The sequence below is a fragment of the Furipterus horrens genome, unplaced genomic scaffold, assembly GCF_987537825.1.
Source record: "Furipterus horrens unplaced genomic scaffold, mFurHor1.1.pri manual_scaffold_11, whole genome shotgun sequence".
Lineage (NCBI taxonomy): Eukaryota > Metazoa > Chordata > Mammalia > Chiroptera > Furipteridae > Furipterus > Furipterus horrens.
The window spans coordinates 64,448,684-64,472,493 of NW_028327181.1; the positions used below are offsets into that span (position 1 = coordinate 64,448,684).

The following is a 23,810-nucleotide window of genomic DNA, read 5'->3' on the forward strand; positions in this document are numbered from 1 at the left end:
TTGTTTTACCTTAGTACGCTGACTTTGGCTATCAATAAATGGCTTTTAATGTTCAAGTCTTACAAAAGAGTCTATGTTTAGACTCTAGTTTTGCCATTATATCATAGCGATGCACACGAAACATAGAAAAATACAACTCAGTGAGATCAAATTCCTGGTTCATGTTGAATAAATGACAGTGCTGTATGTAACTGGCTCTGTGGTCAGACCACCACAGGGGGCAGACACTCAGCTCAATCCCTAAAGAGCAAGAGTGAACCAGTACTGATATATTAAGTGTCAGTTAACAGGCCACTGACAATTTCAATTCCCAAGGAACACAAATTATCTTTTACGCCTGTGCATTTTATACACAAATTTGCACCTGCCAACCTCTCATCTGCGGATAATAAATGACAACTACTTTTTCATTCTTGTTTTTAGGGCCACAGTGCTAAATTTACAGATAAATTTAAATGTAATTTTAAAACCAGCTTTCATAACATATGCCAAACTTGGTAGTACTAGCAATGGAGGCAGAAAAGCTGTATTAAAAAGTCATTCCTTTTCCAAAACTTAGGCTAGATAAAATACACAATAGTATGTGACTTTGCAACTTATTATTTCAATATTTATTTACTTAAGAAGAGGAACGAAATAGTTTGGTGACATTAAACCTTTCTCTCTTTGCTAACCACACCTCTATGCCATTGCCTCCTACTGCTTTCCCTTCCCAAGGCAATCAAGTTTAAGGAAAAGCCTCTCTGCCCTCCATTCCACAATTAACTTACCTTTTATGTTTTACAAACAAAACACTTGGATTTCCCAGAGTCATTTTTTAAAGAAGTTTAGATTCTAAAGCTCTGGCAGGAAAAACATAATGAAGTGGTTTAACCACAAACATAGTAGGAGATTTTCCTCCACTGGTGTTTAGTGTACACCATATAAACTGCTAACATAAACCTATTCTGAGGTAATTTATGTAGTATCTTAAGACTGGAAACAAATTTTGAATTTCTGCCCTCTTCTCTACAACATAATCTCTTTAAAGCCTCTTAAAACTACATTAGATGCTAGAAGTAAACTAGCTAAGCAACAACCAAAAGAAAAAAGAAAAAAAGAAGAAACAGAGAGAAGAAACATAGGCATCTATACCTAAAAACTTACCTTGATCCTGTCATAGGACCTCTTCCGTCCTTGTCATATCCCCCACGCCCTCTACCTCCTCCCTGTGACCCGCCATATCCTCTATTATCTTCTCCATACCTACTCACATCACGACGGTCATCTATGAAAAAGAAAATAATACATACATAAATAAATAACCACTGTGATTTCTGACCCAGACTTCCCATAACAATCTTAAATAGCTCTTTAGGTCACACATTATGGTCTTTGAAAAATGGCACATGCGCACAGAATTCAAAGGTAAGTCCATCATAAAACCAACTGGAAGTAAATGTGTTTGAGAAGCCGGGCCAGGTAGCTCAGTTAATGAGAGCATTGTCCTGATATGCAAAGACTGTGGGTTCTAGTCCCACCCAGGGCACATACAAGAAACAACCAATGAGCGCATAAATAAGTGGAATGACAAATCAATGTTTCTCTCTCCCTTTCACTTTCTCTCTAAAAATTAGTAAAATAATAATAAAAAAAATATTTCCTTGAACAACCAATATCAAAAAAATACATCTGGGAATTATATCTGTCAAATTCCACTCTGCTGAAGTCAGACAGCAAAATGGTGATAGTGACAGAGAATAGTTTGAGTTAAAGTACAATATTAGGTACAGAACCCTAATAAATTAGATAAAGAACATAAGCCAAATCTGAAGTTATTACTTTCTTCACCTCAAAAATATTTAAATGCAAATTAAGCGTGGACAAGAAATAATTGGATTTTCAAACTGAGATAGTCAGTGCATATATTCACTGAAAGATATTCAATGAATAAACTCCTACTTTTATTCATTCACTTATTCATTCACTCAATTATTCAACAAATAATTATTGAGCACTTAATATGAACCAAGCCCTATACTATGCAATGAAGGTACAAAATTGAATACGACAGGGCCTTTGCCCTTTCTTGGCAAGGACAGATTCCTAGATATCAGTGGTATATACAAAGTCCTCCAGGAAAACAGGAAGGAATGACTGGTTCTTCTTAGATGAGGTTAGGCTAATACAGAATTATAATTCCCCCAAATCAAGTATACCACCACTTCCAAAAGAACTGGTAGCAGACACATTTGCCAAAAGATCAAAGCTGTCTGAGACAATAAAGGAAATTCTTTATCAGCCATCAAAAAGTCACGTGACCATTTGGGAATCTCCAAAAAGTTCAGAAACAGAAATCTAGTAAACTAGTTTTGATAACCATGAGACCATATGTTCAAGGTCATTCCAAATTTTTATAGTTAAAATCCTATTTGGGTCTTCCAATCCAAAACTCAAAATACAAGTAATTCTGTAAGTGGGGGTGGGGGGAAGGTTGGTATATCTTACCTTGTGTGTGGTGGCTGTAATTTTCCCTTTGTGAATGGTAGGACTGCTGGTTTTGATTATAGGAATCATGCTGTTGATCATAATTTGACTGCTCATCATAAGAGCCTTGATGTTGATCATAGCCTGACTGCTGGTCATACGAATTTTGTTGACCATAGTTTGACTGGTCATATGAAGGTGCTCTTCCACCTTGGCTAAACAGAAAACAAGAATTTAAGAGGTTTTATAAAAGGATTATGTTCTCTGTTAACACATTGACTGAGACTGATATAAAAGACCTGACCAGCTAGACCTCAATCATATTTACCATTTTTAGATGGGAATCATTTTGTCTTTCACCTACAAAATCTCCTTATCGACAATGGAATGACCTTCAAACAATAATTTCACTGTCCTTGAAGAGGTGGCACATTATGAGAAAAAAACTACATGCACCTTTGAAAATATCGGTGAAAAAAAAAGATCACTATGGTTTTTACATCTCCTTGAATTAAAAAATTAAAGGTGCCACAACGTACAATAGAATATTTGATTCTTTAACAAACATGCCACAAGTACTGAGTCCTTTTAATAGTTACATTGAAAGGCTCTATAACACTTAATTTTAACGTTGTAGTATTTTAAACTCTACTTTCTCATAATCTTTAGAACCTACAGTACATTTTTTAATAAAAAATTATAATTACTTAAAAGCATTCAGAATGTCAACAAAACAGCTGCAACTTTTTTTTGCAATTACAGAGTGGTATTTGGTTAACAGAACAACAATTATTTCATATAAACTGCATCAAAGACAACTGAAGGTAAAAAAGTCTGCCATCCCCATGTATAACTACTTTGTGCTGTGCACCAACAAGAACCTGAGTTAGATGTCCATGCCAATGGACAACCCCCATACTGTACAAGGTAAGGTGAGTGGCTACTGAAAACACCACCGGGACAGAGCTAAAGACACATTGTAATGTATTAACTATATATTTTTTTAAAAAGACACTGCACAGTTTAAAAACAAATCTTACATAGCTTTCAATTTTTTTTTTTTAAAGGAGTTTTGTACAGGAGGGTTAAATGCTTTATAGACAAGAAAAAAACTGTGCTAAAACCAACTTATTCATCATCATCTTCTTCATCTTCCAGTACATTCTCTTAAATCTCCTCAATGATGATAAATTTTAGAAAACAGTATTCACTCAGATTTTTGGTATGCTGAGTGCAAAAAAGGAATTTGCTTTGTGGTGTCATTTTTTTATCTGAAAAGCCTAACTACCAAATAATAAGACTGCTTTCTTATTATCTCTGGCAATTCAGAAAAAAAATAAATTCTAAGTATGTTCTGAGAAATATGACAACTAATTACCTGCTTTCAGGATGGGAATGTTGAAAGAAAGACTTGATTGGATTTGAGTTCTAATGTTTACTTTCTAAAAAAGTGTCATAACTTAATAGTCACATTCTGTATCAGAACAATTCATTATGTTTCCCTACTTCCTATCCAAAGCACATCACATCAATGGTCAGAAACCTAGTACTTCACTTTACAACTGTTGTTAAACCAATTTTAACATTTTTCTTTGGTCTACATTTATTATGTCACACTTCCAAAAATGTCTTTATAAAAGGGGTCTCCTTAAATTTAAAACTAAGGGACAGGGCTTGAAGAGTTCTTCCTTCTAACATGTTTTCTGGGTATTATTTTCACATTTGTACTTACTCTCTACTTTTCAAAGCACTCTAATATCTATTAGACTGATAACTGACCTCACAAATCTTTCCCTGTTGCTTTTATTTGAATTTCACTCACAATAATCATCTTTGCTGCAGAGAGAAAATACTAGTGACCTCAGTTTTTCCTTCATTTTTTAGCTGTACATATAACCTGATCAGCTACGTAATCTTGACTTTACTTCTACACAATGGATAATTACCGATACTATCTCATAGTGGTGTTTAAGAATCAGTTAAATCAGAATATGCAAAAGCATTTCAAAGTGCTATTATTAAAATTAGTAGTAAGTACAGACTCCTTCAAATCTTAAAGTTAAAAAGGCTATAAAACCTGTAAAGTTGCTGGTAAATATTCACATATCTATATTAACAAATAAAATATATTTTAGGGTATCTGAAATATGTGATTATGTTTCAGAATTTTTTTCTTTGATATTTTTGTCCCTGAAAAAATAATACATTCAAATGATTAAAAAATAAAATAGAGCCCTGGCAGGTGTGGCTCAGTGGACTGAGCGCCAACCTACAAACCAAAAGGTCACCAGATGGATCCCAGTCAGGCCACATGCTTGGGTTGCAGGCCAGGTCCCCATCTGGGGATATGTAAGAGGCAGCCGACCGATATTCGCTCATACACTGATGTCTTTCCCTTTCTTTCTCCCTCCCTCCCCGCTCTCTGAAGAGAAGTAAAATTTTTTTAAAAAAATAAAATAGGAATAGAAATAAAAGCAAGCTCTGAAAAGTTTCCTTTTGACTGGTGTCTCTCTCCAAAACCAGGCCCCTCCCCTTTCTTGGAGAATGAATAAAAAACTTTACTCTCTATACTTTCTTCTCTTTGGGAATTCTTTCACAGCCCATGACACCAACCACCCTAACATTCTGGTGGCCAGTACAGGAACATCCTCTATTTCTCCCTCCCCCTCAGCCTCCTGAGATTTGCGACTAGGGGAGCAGTGGGCAGTGGGAGCTCAAAGCCCCTAACCCCTGTCTCTGTGAGGTTTGAAGAAGATTCTAATCCTTCTCCATCTCTCCAGACTCTGTGGACAGCCTCCTCCTCACCCATCTTCACAGCCAGCAATCATAATATAAGAAAACTTGTTTTTTCCTAGAACAATTTGGCTGGAAATTACTGAAAAGCAAGACCAGAACTAACCACTCCCTACAGCCAAAGGCATAAGAAAACATTGGAACAAACTGCAGCCCACCGTTAGAACGCCCTAACAGCCCAGGGGCCACACAACAGCAACCCCCTCCCGCCCTTTTTCAATCCAATCATAATCCAGTAAAGAGTCAAAGCCCCTACCCCTCAATGCTGGTCTATCTCTCCATACCACGCCCCTCTCCTTTCTTGGAGCATGAATAAAAACTTTACACTCTACCAAAAAAAAAGAAAAGTCTTCTTTTATAGGCTAAGTTTTTATTTAATCTCAAGTATAAAGGAGAGATCCAAATTTTTCTTTTTAACATTTAAATCACGTGCACTCATTTACAGCTAACCAACAATTTTACAATACATCGTTAAGTTCCAAATGACAATGCTGATAATTTCTATATTCTTCATAACACAAAACTGAAATTCATACTCCATCAAAACTTTTCTTAAAAAAGTGTTTAAAGTTAAGAGTTGGTAAAACCTGTTTAATACACAAAGTATTATTTCCACTGCCCAACACAATCTCGGTACTTTCACTGTTTCCTTACCCTCCTGATGATTCGGTGTTTTGTTGTCCCTGGTTATTATAAGATTGCTGGCCATATGAACTCTGCTTTTGATTCTCATAACCACCGTAGGATTGTGAATAACCTAAAGATTAGATGGATATACCACTTAGAAAAAGTTCTGATTTTTTAAATTTGTAAAGTAGTAAATTTACAAGTCAGTCCAACCTGATTGGTTTTGTCCATAACTGGAGTAGCTGCCATAGTTCTGTCCATATGAAGAATCAGTAGTTTGCCCATAGCCAGAATAGCTCTGAAATTTAGGTAAATACAAGTTTCATCACCTACTTAAGATAAAAGTAACTATTTAAGAAGAACACAATTCATATTTTAACCTACTTGTGGTGCTTGTCCATAACCTTGATTGCCTTGATTTCCATAGGAAGAATAACTGGGGGGGAAAAAAAAAAAGTACTACTTGAAAGAAATTTGTTAACCTTTAACAACTTAAAGAATCCTATCTTCATTTTCAACTTTCAACTCTAATACAAGCTTCTTTTCTGAGAAACTGTCAATCTGCCTCTTTCTTGAGTCTAAAGTGCAAGGGGATGACCAAAGGCTGCTAAAGACATAATTGAAGTCACTCCCAGACCATTTGGATGCCAAACACCAAAAGTTTTGCTTTGAAAATCTCCTACAAATAAAACTTCACCAGCGCTAGAAAATCCCAAGAGAATTTTGCTTGGGGTGGCAGAGGGGTAGATAATAAAGCAGCAAGACCCATAACCAATATCTGACACAGAAAAATGACTTTCAGTTAACGCTTTAATCAACTTAGCTATGTTCTGACAGATTAATTTCTTTCTACCATTTGCCTTAAATCTGCCTTTAACTTCCTAGAAAAGGCACAAGGTGGCACTAAAGTTTAATTTTTGTGCCTCAGTGATTAGAGATATGTTTATTTTCAGAGTTCTATCATAAAATAAAATTATTTTGTACTTTGGAACACAGTCTAGCATATAGTTTGAATAAATGTAACTTCCTCAGATTTGAAGTGTCTTTAATTTGATAGTGTATAAGCTCTAACAAGTCAGAAACAAACTTTCTGAATATATGTCAAAGAAAAATAAAACATTTTCAAGAAATCTTTTTAACATTTTAAGTTATTAAATGCTAACAGAATTTAACTTTACAAAATCTATTTCATTGAATAAACATTTGCTCATTGCCTACTATGAGAGTAGCACTATCCTATGAGAATAAAAAAGTCAAATCAGTTTTTATAAACTGTTCTCTTGAGATGCTATTCTGAATATCCCACATCAAACTGCAAAACATTTATAGTATAAGTTTAAGGTTGTATTTCTGGTAATCAAAAGCACCCTACTGCATGTAAACATTCACATAAAAACAGACTTTTTATTGTAAGCATGATAAGGAGTCTTAAAAAATGCTAAACGTTTCTATTATGGTGCTTTTAGGAATTCTGCTCCCCAAAAAACATATTAGCATATTATATACAATAAAAAAATGAAACGTTTTTTCTAAGAACCTGTTATAGTTAAAATGCTTAAATATTTTTAATAATTGTTTCTTTTTAAAATTTTTCCCAAGAAAACAATCTTTACAATATCTGTGAGATTTGTTTTAATCTCTAGGGGGCATCTTTATTTACTGATTCAAACAGCCCTTTAAAAAAGGAAGAAACATTTTACAGCGACTATTTACACAGGCTGACTCTTTCCATTTGCCAAGCTAATATTCAACTCTTCTAAGACATCCAGATACCAGATCTCAAGTGAGAAGGCCTGATTAAATTCATCCTTTTTTCTCAGTTCTACTCTTTCATAGTATTATTAAAATGTATGTATACTTTACCTTTGCTGCTCACCCCCAGACTGACCGTAACTTCCAGAATCTAAAATACATAAAAAGAATTTTAAATCTGATATAAATTATGCTTCCCTCAAAGCCTGACTTTAGATCTTACAGATGAAATGTGATAAGAAAATGTCATAAAAAGTAACTACAGAAAGAAAAACTAGAAGTTAAAAATACTGTACAAGGAAAAATCTGTAAAAATAGTATCTAGTGTTTACAGTAACTATATCTTTGAAAACAAATACTATGCAAACGTGTCCTGATGGTCACAAGAACCAAGTGAAAAATCCATCCTAAAACTTAAAAGCTCAAGCTGTATTATCTTTATACACTAAAAGGCATGTTAAAACTAACCAGGACCAAAAAGAGGGAAGACACTGGCAAGAGAAATCCCAGGATTACATTTACTTCTACACCCTCCCCAGCCGGGTATCTACACCATCCCCTTGTACTGCACTGCCTTGGTTGTCAGCAGCAACAAAAACATCTGTGAAGACTTGGTAAAAGCTGCTGCTAGTCGTTTAACTACAACTTTACCAAGTTTTCAGGGTCTTAGCCAACTGATACACCAACTCAGCAATACCTATTTCGAGCCTCCCTTTTGGTAATGAAATCTACCAAGGAAGGTATGAATTGAATAATATGTCCAAAACAGAAAAAAAATTTTCTCAATACATGTTATATCAAAACTTTTGAGTAGGCTCTATCCTTTAGGCTTCTACTCAGTCAAATTAATAAGTAATATTATACAATGTCTAACCGTTATGCTGTACACTGGAACCTAATATAAAATAATGTTGAATGTATAATTAAAATATAAAACTTTTTAAAAAAGAATATTGTATGAAATACTTGCAACTACAAAAAAATGAGCTCTGACCAGTGTGGCTCAGTTGGTTGGGCGTCATCCTTCCTTGCAAAGGAAAAGGTCGCTGGTTGATTTCCGATCAGGGCACATGCCTGGGTTGTGGGTTCAGTCCCTGGTCAGGGCGCCCAAGAGAGGCAACCAGTCAATGTTTCTCTTGTACATCGGATGTTTCTCTTCCTCTTTCTCCCTCCTTTCCCCCCTCTCTAAAAATAAATAAAATCTTTCATTTTTTAAAATGACTCGAGTCTCAAACTGCTGACCATTAGACCCAACTTCATCCAATTTGAAACAAAACCACTTGCTGTTGGACAGTTCTGTAAACCAACCAAAAAATCAAATCAGATCACATCAGTGACTTTTTCATTTGGCTCATATAAAACTACAACATGAAAGCATTACTGTATAATTGGGTAACATCAAATTTGGCACTTTTCTGCAGTAGAGATCTCAAATCCGACTCAACAAGATTTTTTAAAATCCTTAGTTATATGAATATTGAATGCAACCCTGACACAAACTACTTCTATAAATGTGAAGAACATAAGGCTACCTGAGAGGAAAAAGAAAAACTGCATCACTGCCATGTCTCTGATAATAAAATGACTATAATTTATTTCTAGCTCACCAAATAAAAATATGAAAAGGATATAGACTCTAACTGGGCTACAGAGATTAAATACATGAGGGAAAAAGTTAGCTTTAACCAAATTAGAAACTGAAAAGGAATACTGGGAGATGGGGGTAGGGATAATGTGAATAAAATTTAAGATACTACAGGAATGCATGAAACTAAGTTAAACTATATCCAAAGGCATAAATACAGGTTCTCCCAGTGACGACAGTGGAGTCCCAAGATCTCAGTATATATTCCTTTGGCTCAGGCAAAACTATAGTAGTCAACATATAGGTCATGTGACCCTGGCTCAAATCTAGTCGAGTCCTTAACTGTAACCCAGCCATGTCAGCCCTCTGAAATTATCAATGTGATTTTATTAGCTAGCTGACTCTAAAACTGCAAATACAGAAATAAGCATATTGAGCAATAAGTCTGACCCTTAGTATACATACTTGAGTGAGAAAGTACAGATGTTTTATATTCATCAGAGAAAATCAGTTTATAAGTATTATTTAGGGCATTTCAAACTGCTCATTATGAGTTCTCGACACTGAGTCTTGTGTCTGGACCTATTAATTATTTAGAAGTGCTTTTATTTCCAAGTGCTTTGAGTTTTCTTTGCTTTTGTCTTCTAATTATATTCCATGGCAGCCAAAAATGGTATTTTCTGCATTATTCCTGATATTTGTTAAGATTTGCTGGGGGTTTTTGTTTTTGTTTTTGGCTTTTCCCTCGTTAAATATTTTCCTTGCATGATGCCCCTTATGTGCTTGAAAAGTACTGAGTATTTTGTTAAATGATGCTTGTTAGTTCTATCATTCATATATTTTAATTTTAATTTTTAAAAATTATTTATTTTATTTTTAGAGAGGTGAAAGGAGAAAGAGGAGAGAAACATCACTGTGTGGTTGCCTCTCACTCGCGCCCCCAGCTGGGAACCTGACATGCAACCTAGTCATGTGCCCTGACTGGGAATCGAACCAGCGACACTTGGCTCACAGGCTGACGCTCAATACACCAAGATCCACAGCAGCCAGCGGCTAACATTCATATTCTTATTAATGTTTGGTCTACCCAATCTATTACTTGCATAGAGATGCATACTTAAAAACACCATTTGACTATAAAATTGAGGGTTTTTGTTTGCTTTCTATATTTTGAGGCTATAATTAATGTTAGGCATATAGAGTACAGATTTATGTTTCTGGTGAATTTCCTTTTAACACTGATTATATTAAAACTATCATTTAAAATGCCCATGCTTTACTCTGACTGGTAACATCATCTTCCTTTTGGTCGTTTTCCCAGTTAATCTTTTTCAATCTCTATACTTTCAACATTTCTTGTTTTAGGCATATCACTTCTGGACAGCATATCTAGATTTTTCCCCAATATGAAAATCTTTTCTCTTTAAACTGTTTCTGTATTTTTATCAGTTACTTTTTTATTGATTTCTACCCACCAGTACTTGACTTTCTATTTATCAAGGTTGGTTTCATTATTCCCTTTAAACTCCTTTCCTGCCTTCTATTGGATTTTAACTTTTTCTTTTTACTGCTTTATAAGTGATACATTCAATTTCTGTTTTTAGTGAGTCACCGTCCATAATTTTTCTTTTTAACATACCTTTTTGACCAAGTTCAAAATGACTGTCAACCTCTACTAGAATCTTAATAGCATAATGCCAATCACAGCCTTCACCTATTATTTTGCTCCATTTTTTCCCCATCCTTTTGCTTCCACGTTTTTTCTTCTTCTTTAATCCTCACCAGAGGATATGTTTATTGATTTGAGAGAGGAAGGGGAGGGAAGGGGACTTGGGGGAGAGAAAAAGGAGGGGAGAGGGACAGATGGAGAGAGCCATCATCAATAGGTTAAACCGCAACCTAGGTACATGCCCTGACCAGGAATCAAACCTGCAACCTTTTGGTGTACAGGGCCATGCTCCAACCCAGCTACCAGTCAGGGCGCTTCCATGTTTTTTAAAACTAAATATAATCATTCTCTTCTTCAATAATTTGCTTTTTATTTACTGTTTGCTTCCCCTACATTGTTGTTTTCTGTTTTGCAACCTATTCCTTCATTTCAGATTTATTTTTTCTTTCAGCAAAGACCAGAAACTGGGTCTTAGTCTTATTAAGTAAAACTTTCAAGGTCACTGGTTATTTTTCCTCTAAATTCCAAGGATCATTTAATTACTTTCCAGTTTCTTAAGAACTTTAAGTCTATCAATCTTACCAGTTCCCTATTTCCTCTACTAGGTTTGTTACCAGTTATTTCAATCTGCAGTTTCAGATGAATATATATAGCTATAAATTGACTTTTATGTATTTGAAAACAATGCTTAATTCTAAAAAATTCACTAATTCTGTAAAATTATCAACCATTTTTTAATTCTTCTGTTTTCTCCTCAAACTTATATTAGGTTTCAATCTACTTGTCACGTTTCTTAATCTTTTATTTTTTACCTCTACAACTTTCTGAATTGAATTCTGGCTAAATTACATCACATCTACCTTCCACTTCATTAATTATTTCTTCTGCTAGGTCTATCTGCAATTCAACTTAACCATTTTTTTCCATTTCTGTAAGATGTATTTGGTTCTTTTTCAAATCTATATGTGGCTTTTCATAAAATCTTGGTCTCAGGGTTGATTCCTCTTTTTAGATTTTAAACATATAAATACTCACTTTCAGATTATCTGTTAGGGGGTTCTAAGTCTGTCACTCATTTTGTATTGTTTCCTGGAGTTCAGCAATTTTTTACTGTGAACTCATCTTTTCCAAGGCATTTTTTTCTGTAAGATTCCTGTGACCTAGGGTGTGAAATTTCCTTCAGAAAAGTTTTCATTTGTTTCTACCAGGAACCCCAAGGTTATTACCAACCCAGAAACAATTTTTATGATTTCTTGGTTTAAGGTTCTTGAACTCCATTACTAGCCTAAATGTACACACAAATTATATGAAGTACAGGTTCCAGTTTACAAAATCTCAGAACTTTTTTTCACTCAAGGTCCAGGCTTCCTTGTTACTTCTTATGCTGGTACAAGTTTTTTCTAGATCATTCTTTCTCCAAAGGTACAGTCCTTCAAACATCCAAGTCTTGCGTAAGGGTCTTAGTTCCCACTACCTGGCTCTGATGTTCTCAAGGCTTCGGTTCCTGTCCTTAAGTTTGTTACTTGGGCATTAAAACCGTTTCAGGGCAACCACCAAGTTAGCTCTATGTCTACCGTAATAGCTTTTGCTTCATTTCTGGCAGCTGGGGCTTGCCCCACCACCCCTTTTCTTTGGTAAGTTCTTGTATTTTTAGGTTTTTGTAGGTAGAGGATTTTCAACTTATCTTGGTCTGCCATATTGCCAAAATGAAAAGTACCTTGACTTTGTAATTTTTATATGTATAACTGATACTAGATTTATAATTTTTACAGTAAAGGTGTAATTTGTAAACAGTATTTGAATATCTGAGAATCTGACATTTGTAATTTTGATATATTGATTACATAAGTGCTTATATTTTATTAGGTTTTATAAGTCTGCCCTGTCAGGCATCTGGTGTGGATGAGTCGATTTGATGGATTCAACTTATACATGTAGTTTGGAATGTTTAAAGGACTTAACTAAACTTAATGTCATTAGTTGTTTAGGGGGAGTTTACTGTTAAATTTACATTTCCATAGCAGCTACCTACTCCTATAAAATTAAACCATAATTTTATGCCAACATCATATCATAAACCAAGGAAGGCCAAGTTTTTAATGAACACCATTATCCATTGAAAGCTGGTAACTTTCTCCACAGGGATTGGAGAATACCTTTTTTTTTTACCCATGTATGAGTTACACACCCTCTTAAGGGTACACTTCGATGTATTTCTATGGAGTTTTACCAGACTTCATCCCAAATTATGCACCTGGTAAAAGATGTACTAATATCCACTTTAGGCTAAGAAATTATTTCATTTGGGCAAGGATTACAGAAATTGAAGGAGCTAAAAGATGCCCCCTCCTGCAAAAGATATTCTGGCTACCTAACACCAATGTCAACCTAAGGAGTGTTTTTCATCCTCTTGCCCAGCCATTCTCACTAATTTGATTTCTTCTTAACCTACTGCTTCCTTTTCCTCACATTTCCATCCTTCTGTAAGAATGGATTATTGGGGGAGGGAGAGGTGTTTTAAAATACCAACAGGTCCTCCCTTAAAAAAAAAAAAAAAAGTTAAAAGACTGTCACCATTCATTTTCATCCCAACCCCATGGCTTTAAAGAAATGTTCTGCTTTTGTATCAGGAAAGTAGTATCTTAACTCTCAGCAAGTGACAGGCTGGGTCTTCGCAACCTGTGATGGATGCAGCCAACAACAGAGGACCTCGTGCGGTCAGCTAGGACTGCTAAGTCAAACACCCATGTTCCAGACTTTGTATTTCGGGTTAGCAGGACCGAAACTGGCTGCCCTGAAGAGACCGAGGCCTCTTTTTCTCTTGCACCCAACGCGGGGGTTCTGTCAATTTAAGTGTTTCGGGGACGACCGCCTCTTTGATATGTTTTAAGGTAAATGACACATGTACCTACAGGAGCCTCTCTATAATAGAAAAGGCTCACTCTCAAGTTCTTGCAGGAGATTAAAAAAATAAAAAAGAAAAGGGGAGAATGACAAAAAAAAAAAAAACAAAGTTGAAAAGGAAGCTGAATTTTATACAAACACCCCCAACTGGAATTCGGCTCGTTACGACAGAAGGAATGGCGATTAAGTAGAATTTCGTGGAAGGCAACGTCCTTTTCAAAGGGCTCCCAGGGCGTCAAGGCCCTTGCCTGATGAATGGGTCAGAAGGCCCAGCTCCACTTCATGGATGGGGAAACTGAGGTACGAGGCGGAGAGACGACTGGCCCGAGGCCTCGCTGAAAGATGTGAGGCGGAGCGGAGAACCAGGTGCACCCATTCTCAGGCTGATGCTTTTAATGACGGGCTCCCCCCGCCCCCGTGATGGCGTACACGGCCTCCGCCCCCCGATTCACACACCCTCCCCCGGGAACAGCACGTCTCCTCAGGTTCCAAGGACAGAGCCAAACGACAGGGACCCGAAGCACTCCCGCCGAGATCTGCAGACGGAGAGCGTTGGGAGCGTGCTTTCCTCCAGTCCAACATGGCGGCGGCCGCGTCCGCGCCCCAACCCCCAGCCTCCCTCAGGGCCGGAGGCTTTTCCTCAGGGCCCTCCGGTGGGCGGAAAGATGGCCCACCCCCGCAAGGCCCCTTCTCGCCGCTGCCGCTGCTCGCTAAAGAAGTCACCTACCCGACATGACTAACGGCCGCGGCACGGAACCCCCACAGCCCGCAGAGAACAAGGAAAACGAGAAACAGGCGGCACGGCGGCCGAAGAGGTACTGAGGGCGGAGCGGTGGGCTGAGCCCGACTGCGGGGCCTCGGCAGCCAATCAGGGGACAGTGGGCGGTACCATAGCGTCACGGTAGGAGGGGTGGTTCTGTACTAGGACCAGCCTCTGAACCCTGAGGACTTGGGAATCCCTGTGTGTCCTCCCCTCCGCGGACGGTACCATTATTGAGAGGGAATTGAAAAGAGAAAGTACCAATGCCACGATCACTGTGGGAGAGAAAGCCGAAGCTCGCTCTGTCCTAATTACAGTCCTATTTCCTACTTTATTGGGTCTAATAGTTTGAGGTTGGGAAGCGGAAAAGGAGAGACCTTATAAATACGGACTGCTTGTTTAGGAATAACCTTTTTCCCCCTGAAATTTCGAATGGTATGCCCTGGTTCGCTCCGCTTGGGCTGCAGAGAGCTTGAGCCGCCTGGGGGCGTTAGAAGTGGACGAACTCGGCGACAGAAAATCGTGACGCGCTCAGGTGCCTGATCGCCTCCCGGTTTGTCATAACGAGCTTGTCAAGTGAAAAATAGACAAGGTAACACTAGAACGAACGCGTACATTAAAACGAATTCACACACAGACCGGACTCAGGATGAGGCGGGATAGGATGTAGATATTTAGTTTTCAGTGCTATTATATCTAACTTAATTGTCAGGCACCTCACGTCACCTCATTCCGTTCTCACAACAGGTTGATGAACTGTTATCCCCAAGTTAAGAGGAGAAGGCAGAATTTACGTGCTGTAGGTCGCACAGCAAGTAAATGACCAACGTGGAATTCAAATCCTGATAACCAGATACCACTGTCTAGGTTTAACCATTAGACTGTACTGCCTAAAAGGAACTAGAACGCTGGAGTGGGAGACAAAACTCTGAACGCCGAGTGCAAGGTGACATCTGAGGCAAACCGGGGGCGTGGGGGGTGAGCAGAAGTTGAACAAGTGGGGGAAAGTGCTTTTGACCAGTTGCAAAACCAGTAATTCAATATGTTTGGAGTTTACCAGTGAATGGGAGAATGGTAGGAGATGAGGCCAGAAAAGTAGCTGAGACCTTGTATAGTACATGAGAGTCTCTGCTTTACTTTGAAGGCGGTGGAAACCCCTCACTGGAGGATTTTCAAAGATTAGATTTTCATTTTTGAGCTGCAGTATGAAAAACGTATGGAGATGAAAGGTGCCTGCAAGCAGGAAGACCAATGACGTAGCCAGTGCAATCATTCTGGTGAGAGATCATAGTGGCCTGGAGATGGGGGTAAGTGGAGAGATCCCTGAGAGACTGGGCAAGACCTGGTGACAGATTTGGGTGGGACAATCTTACAGAGAAAGAAGTCTGGGGTGAATTCTGGGTTTCCCACTTAGTGGACAGATGGTGTCATTCACCATGATAGGGAATAGGAAGAGAGGAACAGGTTGGGGTGGAGGTGAAACAGTAGCTTCAGAATTAACGCCTTCAGGTCAGAAAAAAAAAGGCATGAGGTCATCTCTCTTCATGATACTGGCAGGAATTGTGCATTCAGGTCTGGATGTAGTGGGTCACAGAGCTCTCTAGACAGGTCCAAACAAGCAAGGCTAAGGGAACAGAAATTCTTGCATGACTAAAAACAATTTAGCTGTTCAGCTTAAATATTGAGGAAGGCAACCCAGAGGAGGAGGTGGTCACGTGCAATAAATAGTGTGAGGAAATTGGGTTATGGAGGAGGAGGAGAGACTTCTAGATTGTTCTTTTTAACTTTTTTAAAGGATGGGAATACAAAAAGTATTGCTCATCATTAATTCCCTAAGTTTGCACAACCATTCCTCAGGTCATTTATTTATTTATTCCCATGCATGCATGCATTCTTCACTCAGCTGTCATCTCCTGATGTCTACTAGGTGCCAGGTCCTGGAAGGCGCTGGAGATAGAAAAACAGGAAGCACCACAGCCCCTGCCCTTCAGGACCTGCAATCTCATAACAGGGACAGTATAGTCCTATGGTTCCAATCAACCATTAAATGTGCTCAAGTTGGAGGACATGAAGGGTGCTCTGAAAACAAGAAGGAAGAGCGTCTAGCCAACATAAAGGATGGAAGAAGTATTAAGGAAGGCTCCCTGCAGGAGATACCTCCTTAACTGAGCTTGGAAGAAAGAACAGGAATTCACCAGGGGGGTGTATATCAGGAAACACATGCTCCAAATAGAAAGGACTGTATTTACAAAGAGTAAGAAAGAGCAAAGTTCTGGCTGGTCTGTGGAGTTGCGGGGGTGGGGAGTGATGATAAATGAAGTGAAAGAAGTAGGCAGAAGCCTCAGCTTGAAGAGCCTTATGTGCTGTGCGGAGGAGTTTGGATATTAAATTTGAAACAATGGGGAACTTTTGATGAATCTAATCAAAGAAGGGACATTTAGTTTTCTATATCCATTATTTCTTTAAATCTTCTGGATGCCCAGTGAAATATAGGTATTGCTGTTATCCACACTTTGTAGATGAGAATGCTAAAGGTGAAATGCTTTACTAAGTTTACACAGCCAATTAAGGACAGAGCTCAAACCCAGGCCCTTGGACCAAGCCCAGTGTTCTTTTTACAGTATCCCTGGTCTCCCAGCCTTGAAACAGGGAACTCCTCTCAGGTCTGCACTGCTCTGGGGCTTCTTTCCCAGGGTCCTGCTCTACCACAAAGGGACTCGTAGATTGAGTCCTATGCTCTCCTGCCTTCCAGGCTTTTGCTGGGGGATGATTATCTGCAACAGAGTTCACTCAGTCATTCTTCACACTACAAGATCCTGCTCTCTCCACTATTCTAGCCTCAGTCTGCATATTTAGAGAAGACAGCAGGTACATTTTACACATCAGGTTTAGCAGGATTTATCTGGGAATGTCTTGGTACTGGGCCTGTATGGCCCTGGGCTACTCCTCAAGCCCTCAAATGGGGAGCTGACATCTGCAGGCTGCATTTCCGTTTCAGAGACTCCTTCAGGCAGTACCTTCCAACTAGAATCAGGTAATGGGTGTCCTCTTGTGAAAGCAGATGGTAGAAGAAAGAAAGGGTCTAGGGTTATTTCTCCCTATCCCTCTCGGGAAAGAGGGTGGGGTGGGGTCTCAGGCAGCAGCTGTCTTCTCCAGATCTCTAGTTTCCATCCTTGACTCTGGCTCCTGGACCCCAGAAACCCCACTTCTCCCTTCATTCCTCCAGCCTATGGCTGATAGAGGCATCTATTTATCGTAGAAGGAAGGAAGGAGGGAAGAAAAGGCCAAAATAGAGTCACTTTTGCTAAACCATGGCACCAAACCAAAACTTAATAACAAACCTAATTGCAATTTCGGCCTCTCCCAGGAGTGGAATTTTAAACCAATCAGCCTGGAATTTCCTGATCCTGAGGTAATCTGCCTGATAAGGCCCCTGCCGTCCTCTAAGGCAGCAATTTTCAACTTGTGTGCCACAAGAATTTTTAAAATATGCAGAACCTCTTTTCCCTCAGATTGTCAAATTTTTTAAAATGACAACAGTCAACACAGCAATAGCCGTGGATGAATGAAAATGATACCTAATTTCTTGGTGTGCCACAGAATTTTAGTAATTAGTTTATGTGTGCCATGAGATGAAAGAGGTAGAAAATCGCTGCTCTGGGGGAAGGTGTCTTTGCCTGAAATAATCCACTGTTCATTTAGTCCCACCTTCTTTCTTCCTATAAAGACCTTCTATTTTCTACAATTCTTCTGAGTACATTTCTAGCAATTCATGAATTGCTTAGTAAAGCCAATTAGATCTTCAGATTTACTCAGTTAAATTTTGCTATTTAACACTGATAACATCTGAGCTGCTTTCTTTCCCTGTCGGGCTTCTCAACCCTTCCGCCACCAAGGACTGTGGATTGACTTTGAGTGAGAAGGGAAGCCATTAGAGGGAGCCATTTAGCAGAAGCCTTGCAGGACTGACCTATTTACCAGGATTACTCTGGCTGCTATCTTCAGAATAGACTGTAGTGGGCAAAAGAGGAAGAAGCATGGAGAGGTAATTGCTTCTACCAGAGGGAAGACCAGACCACAATGACTTTTGCCTCTCGTGTAAAGGCCTATGGAAGTCACAGTTGTACCACACAATTCAGGGCTTGCCTACCTGATTAGAGGCCGATTTGCTCTCTAGTTGGGTTGTGGAGTTCATCTCTGAACCCCTCAGTGCTTCACACAGTGCCTGAAACAGTGGGAATTAAAAAAAGAAAAAAGAAAAATCTTGTATTTAATGAATGAATAAATAAATGGCGCAGGGGGAATGGCATGACTTGTCTCTCTCACTTGTCCGTAAACTCCTCAAGCTCAAAGGCCTTATCTAGGACTTTCCTAGACTCCCAAGTGTTTGGGGAGTGTTTGTTGAAAAGGACAGGCTGCTCTGTGCCAGGTGCCCTGGGCAGTAGTGGCCAGCACCACCCTCCCACCCCCAGCTCCTTGGAGGTGTCCCTCCTTGCTCCTCCAGTCTTCCTCGAGAGCAAGCCTCCCACGAAGTTTACCCTGAGGCTCCACTTTGGCAGGGGAAGCCTTCTTGTAAATGACCAGGCCACCCTGTCCTCAGGACAGTGACAGGCACTTCCTGTTTGGGGTGGAAAGGAAGCAGACAGTTTCCTGTTAGCGGGTCTTTTGAGCAAAGCAGTAGTTTCTAAGCAGGTCCTGGCGCAGCCTTTGAGGCCAGATGCCTGGCAGTTCGATAGCCTTTATGTGGAAGGGAAGTGGGGCGCAGTGCCAGATTGGCCAGGCTTTTATTTTATTGTACTCCTTGCAAGTCCCCCGGGTCCTGATGTGAGTAAAAAACAAACCAGTAGAGGCTGACGCCTTGCAAACCATAATGGAGGTTAGGGAAGATGGGACTGATCTGAGCCTGGTGAGGAGATGCTCATGTGACTGTCCTTGTATATGTTGTCTGGATGTGAGCATACTCGAGTGTGACCCTGTGTGAAGAGTACATGTTGCATGCTTATTTCTGTGCACCCAATAGCCAGCACTTGATAGGATTTCACATTTATTAATTGTCTAGCTTACTCCCCATAGCAAACCAGGGTACTAGAAAAAGCAGGAGTTATCAGTCCACTTTAAGATGGCAGAAACTCAGAGAGATTAGTTGACTTGCAAGTTTCAACAGTGTGAAAAGCCAAGATTGAAACCCACATGTGTCTTGCTGCAAACTTCTTGATTTTTCCAGTCCCACATGAAGATGTGCATGTGTATGTATGTACAGGGAGGTAGATAAGTAGGTAGGTATGCTTGTTAATGTGACCCCGACTGATGAGATCACATACACAGGTGCTGGAGAGGGGCAATTTCTGTTTCAGAGGCAGAACTGATTGCTAGAAAATCAGGGCTTCTGGAATTGAATCACAGCTAAAAATGCACAGAGGTGATAGTCAATAATAAATTCAAATGATCACAGCTAACCTCCTCAAAACTCTGGGGAAAGCCTCCTTTTGGCTCTCCCAAGATAATCTCATTGCCTCATCTTATTCCTATTATTGTGGGTTTTCGAGGTTGATCATTCTGTGAGTGCCTTTCTCTGGAGCCCAGAATTCCTTCTGATAAAATCTGCTTTGTGTTCTGCACACTTCCTGGGGAGGAGGAAGGGACAGAGACAAAGCCGATTGTTTCTCATGTTAGGGAGAGAGAAACTGAGGCCCAGAGGGGCCTTGTCCAGATCCACACATCCTGCCTGATTCAAGAGGTCCTGGTCTAGAAGATGATTCACCGGCCAACTGTTGTCTTCTGTCAGAGAAGAAGGAATGGCCCACAGAAGTCCTGTCCACTCTGGGAAGGCTGAAAGGCACTGTGGATCTGAACTAAGCCCAGTGCAGGGAGAGGGAGGAAAGGGAAGCAGCTCTCTTTGAAGAGGAGGTATGGAGAGGACTGCCAGCCTAGCTAGGCCAGGAACCTGCACAGCCAAGAGAGATAAGGAAGGAGAGAGCCAGACCCTTGAGAAACCTAGTGCTATCTTCCTCTTGTACATTGGTATGTAATATTTAGTGATTAAGTAGGTCTGGAGTGGGGCTCTGGAAACTGAATTTTTAATATGTGTCACCAGGTGATTCAATGCAGGTGATCCAAGAACTGCATTTTATAAATTTGACTTGAGGCAAGATATATAGTGTTAAGGGAGCAAGATCTGGACTTATACTCCAGGTTTGAACCCTGACTTCATTACGAGGTTTGTAACTTTGGACAAGTGACATCTCTCTGTGCCTCAGTTTCCTCATCTTTAAGATAAGAATGCTTATAATAGTAGCCACAAACATTCAATGACATGCTTTGTATAAAGCACATAGCACATACATGGCTCATGTCAATTTCTGAACAAGCATTTACCATTATTATTTTGTTCCAATTCCTTGTTCCCATCCCCCCCTTCCACCAGAGGAAGAAATAATGGTATTAGATTGATACAGCGATTTGTCACCAGAATATTGTTTCGGATGTGGGTGATCTTTGCACTGTGCTTCAAGAATCCCTGCTCCAAAGCCATTCTCCCATCACTCTCTGAGAGCCTGGCTGTGGACTGAGCTTCTCCCAGTAAACCACCCTGCCTTTCTCATCTTCCTTTCCTCCTGGGTCACTCCCTTACGTGGCAAGCCGCCTTCCTTCTCCACCCCATCAAGTTATTTGACTCAGCATGTGTCCTGGAAAGTAAAACCAAACAGCAAGTGGTTGTGGAGCTGCATAGACCCCTGGACTCCTTGAGCAGATCACAGAATTTGTTACTCTGGGACTTCTGAGCAAACGTCAGAGGCAGAAGCGAACAGAAACCTGCTACCCAGGTTCTACCCATGGACACATGCTGTCATCCTGGGAAACAGAGACATCCTGTGCAAAGGCCTGTTGAAGCCCACGGTAAGTGTGTGGGCAAAGGAAACTCTGTTCTTGCAGGCATTTGTGGGTATCAATGGCATTTCCAAGTGACCGTAAGCAGAGGTGGAATGGGGAGAGGTAAGGATGGGATGAAGTAATCCAACCAGGGACACAAAAGGAATGCAGAGGGAGCCCATTTTCAAACACAGTAGCGGTGCTAGTTTTCTGAGGTCCAGGGACCAGGGCTCACCTGGGATGCAGAGAAAGGCAGGGTCAGCTGTTTGAGTGGCTGAGCCTGTCTCCTCCCAGTCACTCAGCCCTCCAGAGAACCACTGTTTCCTGCCTTCCACTCTCCTACCAGTGCAGCTGAAATAGAGAATCTCTGGGATGTGCTAGAGGAAGGGATGTTGAAATTCTTCCTAAAGAAAAAAATTGGCAAATCTAGGTTTGCCTCCAGATTGGCCCACAGTGTCCTTACCAATTGGTACTCCTCAAAACTCTGCCCCAAAGCTGAGTTGCATCTAGCCTATCAAAATCCACCTATTAGCCCTGACTGGTGTGGCTCAGTTGGTTAGGCAACATCCCACAAAATGAAAGGTCGCTGGTTCAATATCCCCGGTCAGGGCATATGCCTAGGTTGCAGGTTCAGTAACTTCCCCCAGATCGGAGCATATAGGAGAGGCAACCTATGTTTCTCTCCCTCCTTTTCTCCCTCCCCCTCTCTCTAATAAGTAAATAAGTAAAATTTAAAAATCCACCTGTTGGTGAAAGTTACCATATATGTACCATGTCATACCTGCAACCTTCAGACATCCCCTCAACATGCACACAGGTTGCCAGATAAAATAGAGGACACCAAGTTAAACTTGGATTTCAGACTAGTAATGAATAATTTTTCAGTTTAAGTATATCCCAAATATTGCATTGGCACATACTTATTCTAAAAAATTACTCATCCTTAATCTGATACTCAAGTTTAACTGGACTTCCTGTATTTTTACTTACTAAATCTAGCAAACTTACCAAACTCCCCTTCAGAATCTCCCTCCTCCAGGCTGACCACAGGACTTCACTCAAACCTGTAGCTGTGTCACAGTCTATTCTCGCCTTAGCTGAGAACCTTCCTTATACTCTAACCCACTAGACTGAAAGCTCTCTGAAAGTAAGGCCTAGGCTTTGTCAACAATCTCTGGGGCTCCATTCCAAGCAACAACTCTCTTTACAGATGTGCACAAGGACACCCCTGGAGAGGAGGATGGGCCAAGAAATCCATCCTCAACTCTGTGCTCCCAGGAGAGTCCTGGCACAAGGATGTGCAATGGAAAGGCACCAGAGAAGAGTCTAATTGGTTCTCCCAGATGAGTGCCCCATTTTCACTATTTGATTGAGAGGTCAGTGGGGCCTATTCCAATTATTCCACCCACAGGAACTCCTGTTTCCAAAAATGTTGTCTAATCAAAGAGGAGCCTTTTAAAAATTCCTCCACCAGCCCTGACAGGTGTGGCTTTGTTGGTTGGGTGACATCCTGCAAAGCAAAAGGTCTCTGGTTAGATTCCCAGTCAGGGCACATAACTGGGTACCAGGTTTGGTTGGGGATGTGTGGGAGAGGCAACCAGTCCATCTCTCTCTCTCTCTCTCTCTCTCTCTCTCTCTCTCTCTCTCTCTCTCTCTCTCTCCCCCTTCCTTCCCCTCTCTCTGAAATCAATCAATCAATAAAAAAATTTTTAAATCTCTCCACCAGAGTGGTACCTTTTTCTAAATAACAAAAGCACTCTATGTGTTAATAAACTTTCGAGGCCCTAAGCCTTAGGATAAGAATACTTCATTACATTTGTTTAGCACTTTATAGATTCCAAATGACTTACATATATCAACTCATCTAATCCACACAATTTAAAGAGGTAGGTATTACTGTGCCATCTGCATCAGCAAACTGGAACTAGAAGAGAGACAGTAACCTGCTTGCAGGTACTAAGATAATGAAAACAGGTTACTTTTGCTCAGTGTGAGCTTAGCTTTCACCTAAATCATTTCTCTCCACCTTTACTACAATTACGTGGGATCTATAAAGTCAGGCACGTGATATTCATTTTCTCTTTTAACTCCCGGAACTAAATATCATTTGCTCTCATTTTATGAGGAAACTGACGCTCAAAGTAGCTAAATCCTTTGCCAAAGGTCACAATGCTTGCAGGCTGCCATTTATTAAATGCGTACCTCATAACGCCAGGCACAGTGTTGAGTTACTTACAGGCATTATTCTCTCATTAAATGCTCCCTACAATGACATGATGCTGGCATTCTTATTATCCTCAGTTAGCGATGAGAAAAATCGGTTCAGAGAGGGTGGTTGACTTGCCCAAGACCACACAGCCAGCAGGTAGCTGAGTCAGGATTCA

The 23,810-nt window shown here is 40.0% G+C and overlaps 1 protein-coding gene across 2 annotated transcripts in view; it reads right to left on the minus strand.

Moving 5' to 3' along the window:
- TAF15 (TATA-box binding protein associated factor 15) overlaps positions 1 to 14,636 on the minus strand; it is a 30,287-nt gene extending 15,651 nt beyond the window's left edge. The window contains exons 1-7 of one of the 2 annotated variants that reach the window (XM_090257922.1): positions 14,524 to 14,636; positions 7,750 to 7,789; positions 6,271 to 6,322; positions 6,100 to 6,184; positions 5,914 to 6,016; positions 2,488 to 2,681; positions 1,246 to 1,267 (exon numbers count right to left, since the gene is read on the minus strand). In XM_090257922.1, the coding sequence (XP_090114048.1) occupies positions 1,246 to 1,267; positions 2,488 to 2,681; positions 5,914 to 6,016; positions 6,100 to 6,184; positions 6,271 to 6,322; positions 7,750 to 7,789; positions 14,524 to 14,530 (503 nt within the window). In that variant the 5' untranslated portion in view covers positions 14,531 to 14,636. Of the gene's footprint in view, positions 1 to 1,146; positions 1,268 to 2,487; positions 2,682 to 5,913; positions 6,017 to 6,099; positions 6,185 to 6,270; positions 6,323 to 7,749; positions 7,790 to 14,523 lie in introns of both variants that reach the window. The other variant, XM_090257921.1, reaches the window with a different exon arrangement.
- Between the last annotated feature and the right edge of the window lie 9,174 nt (positions 14,637 to 23,810).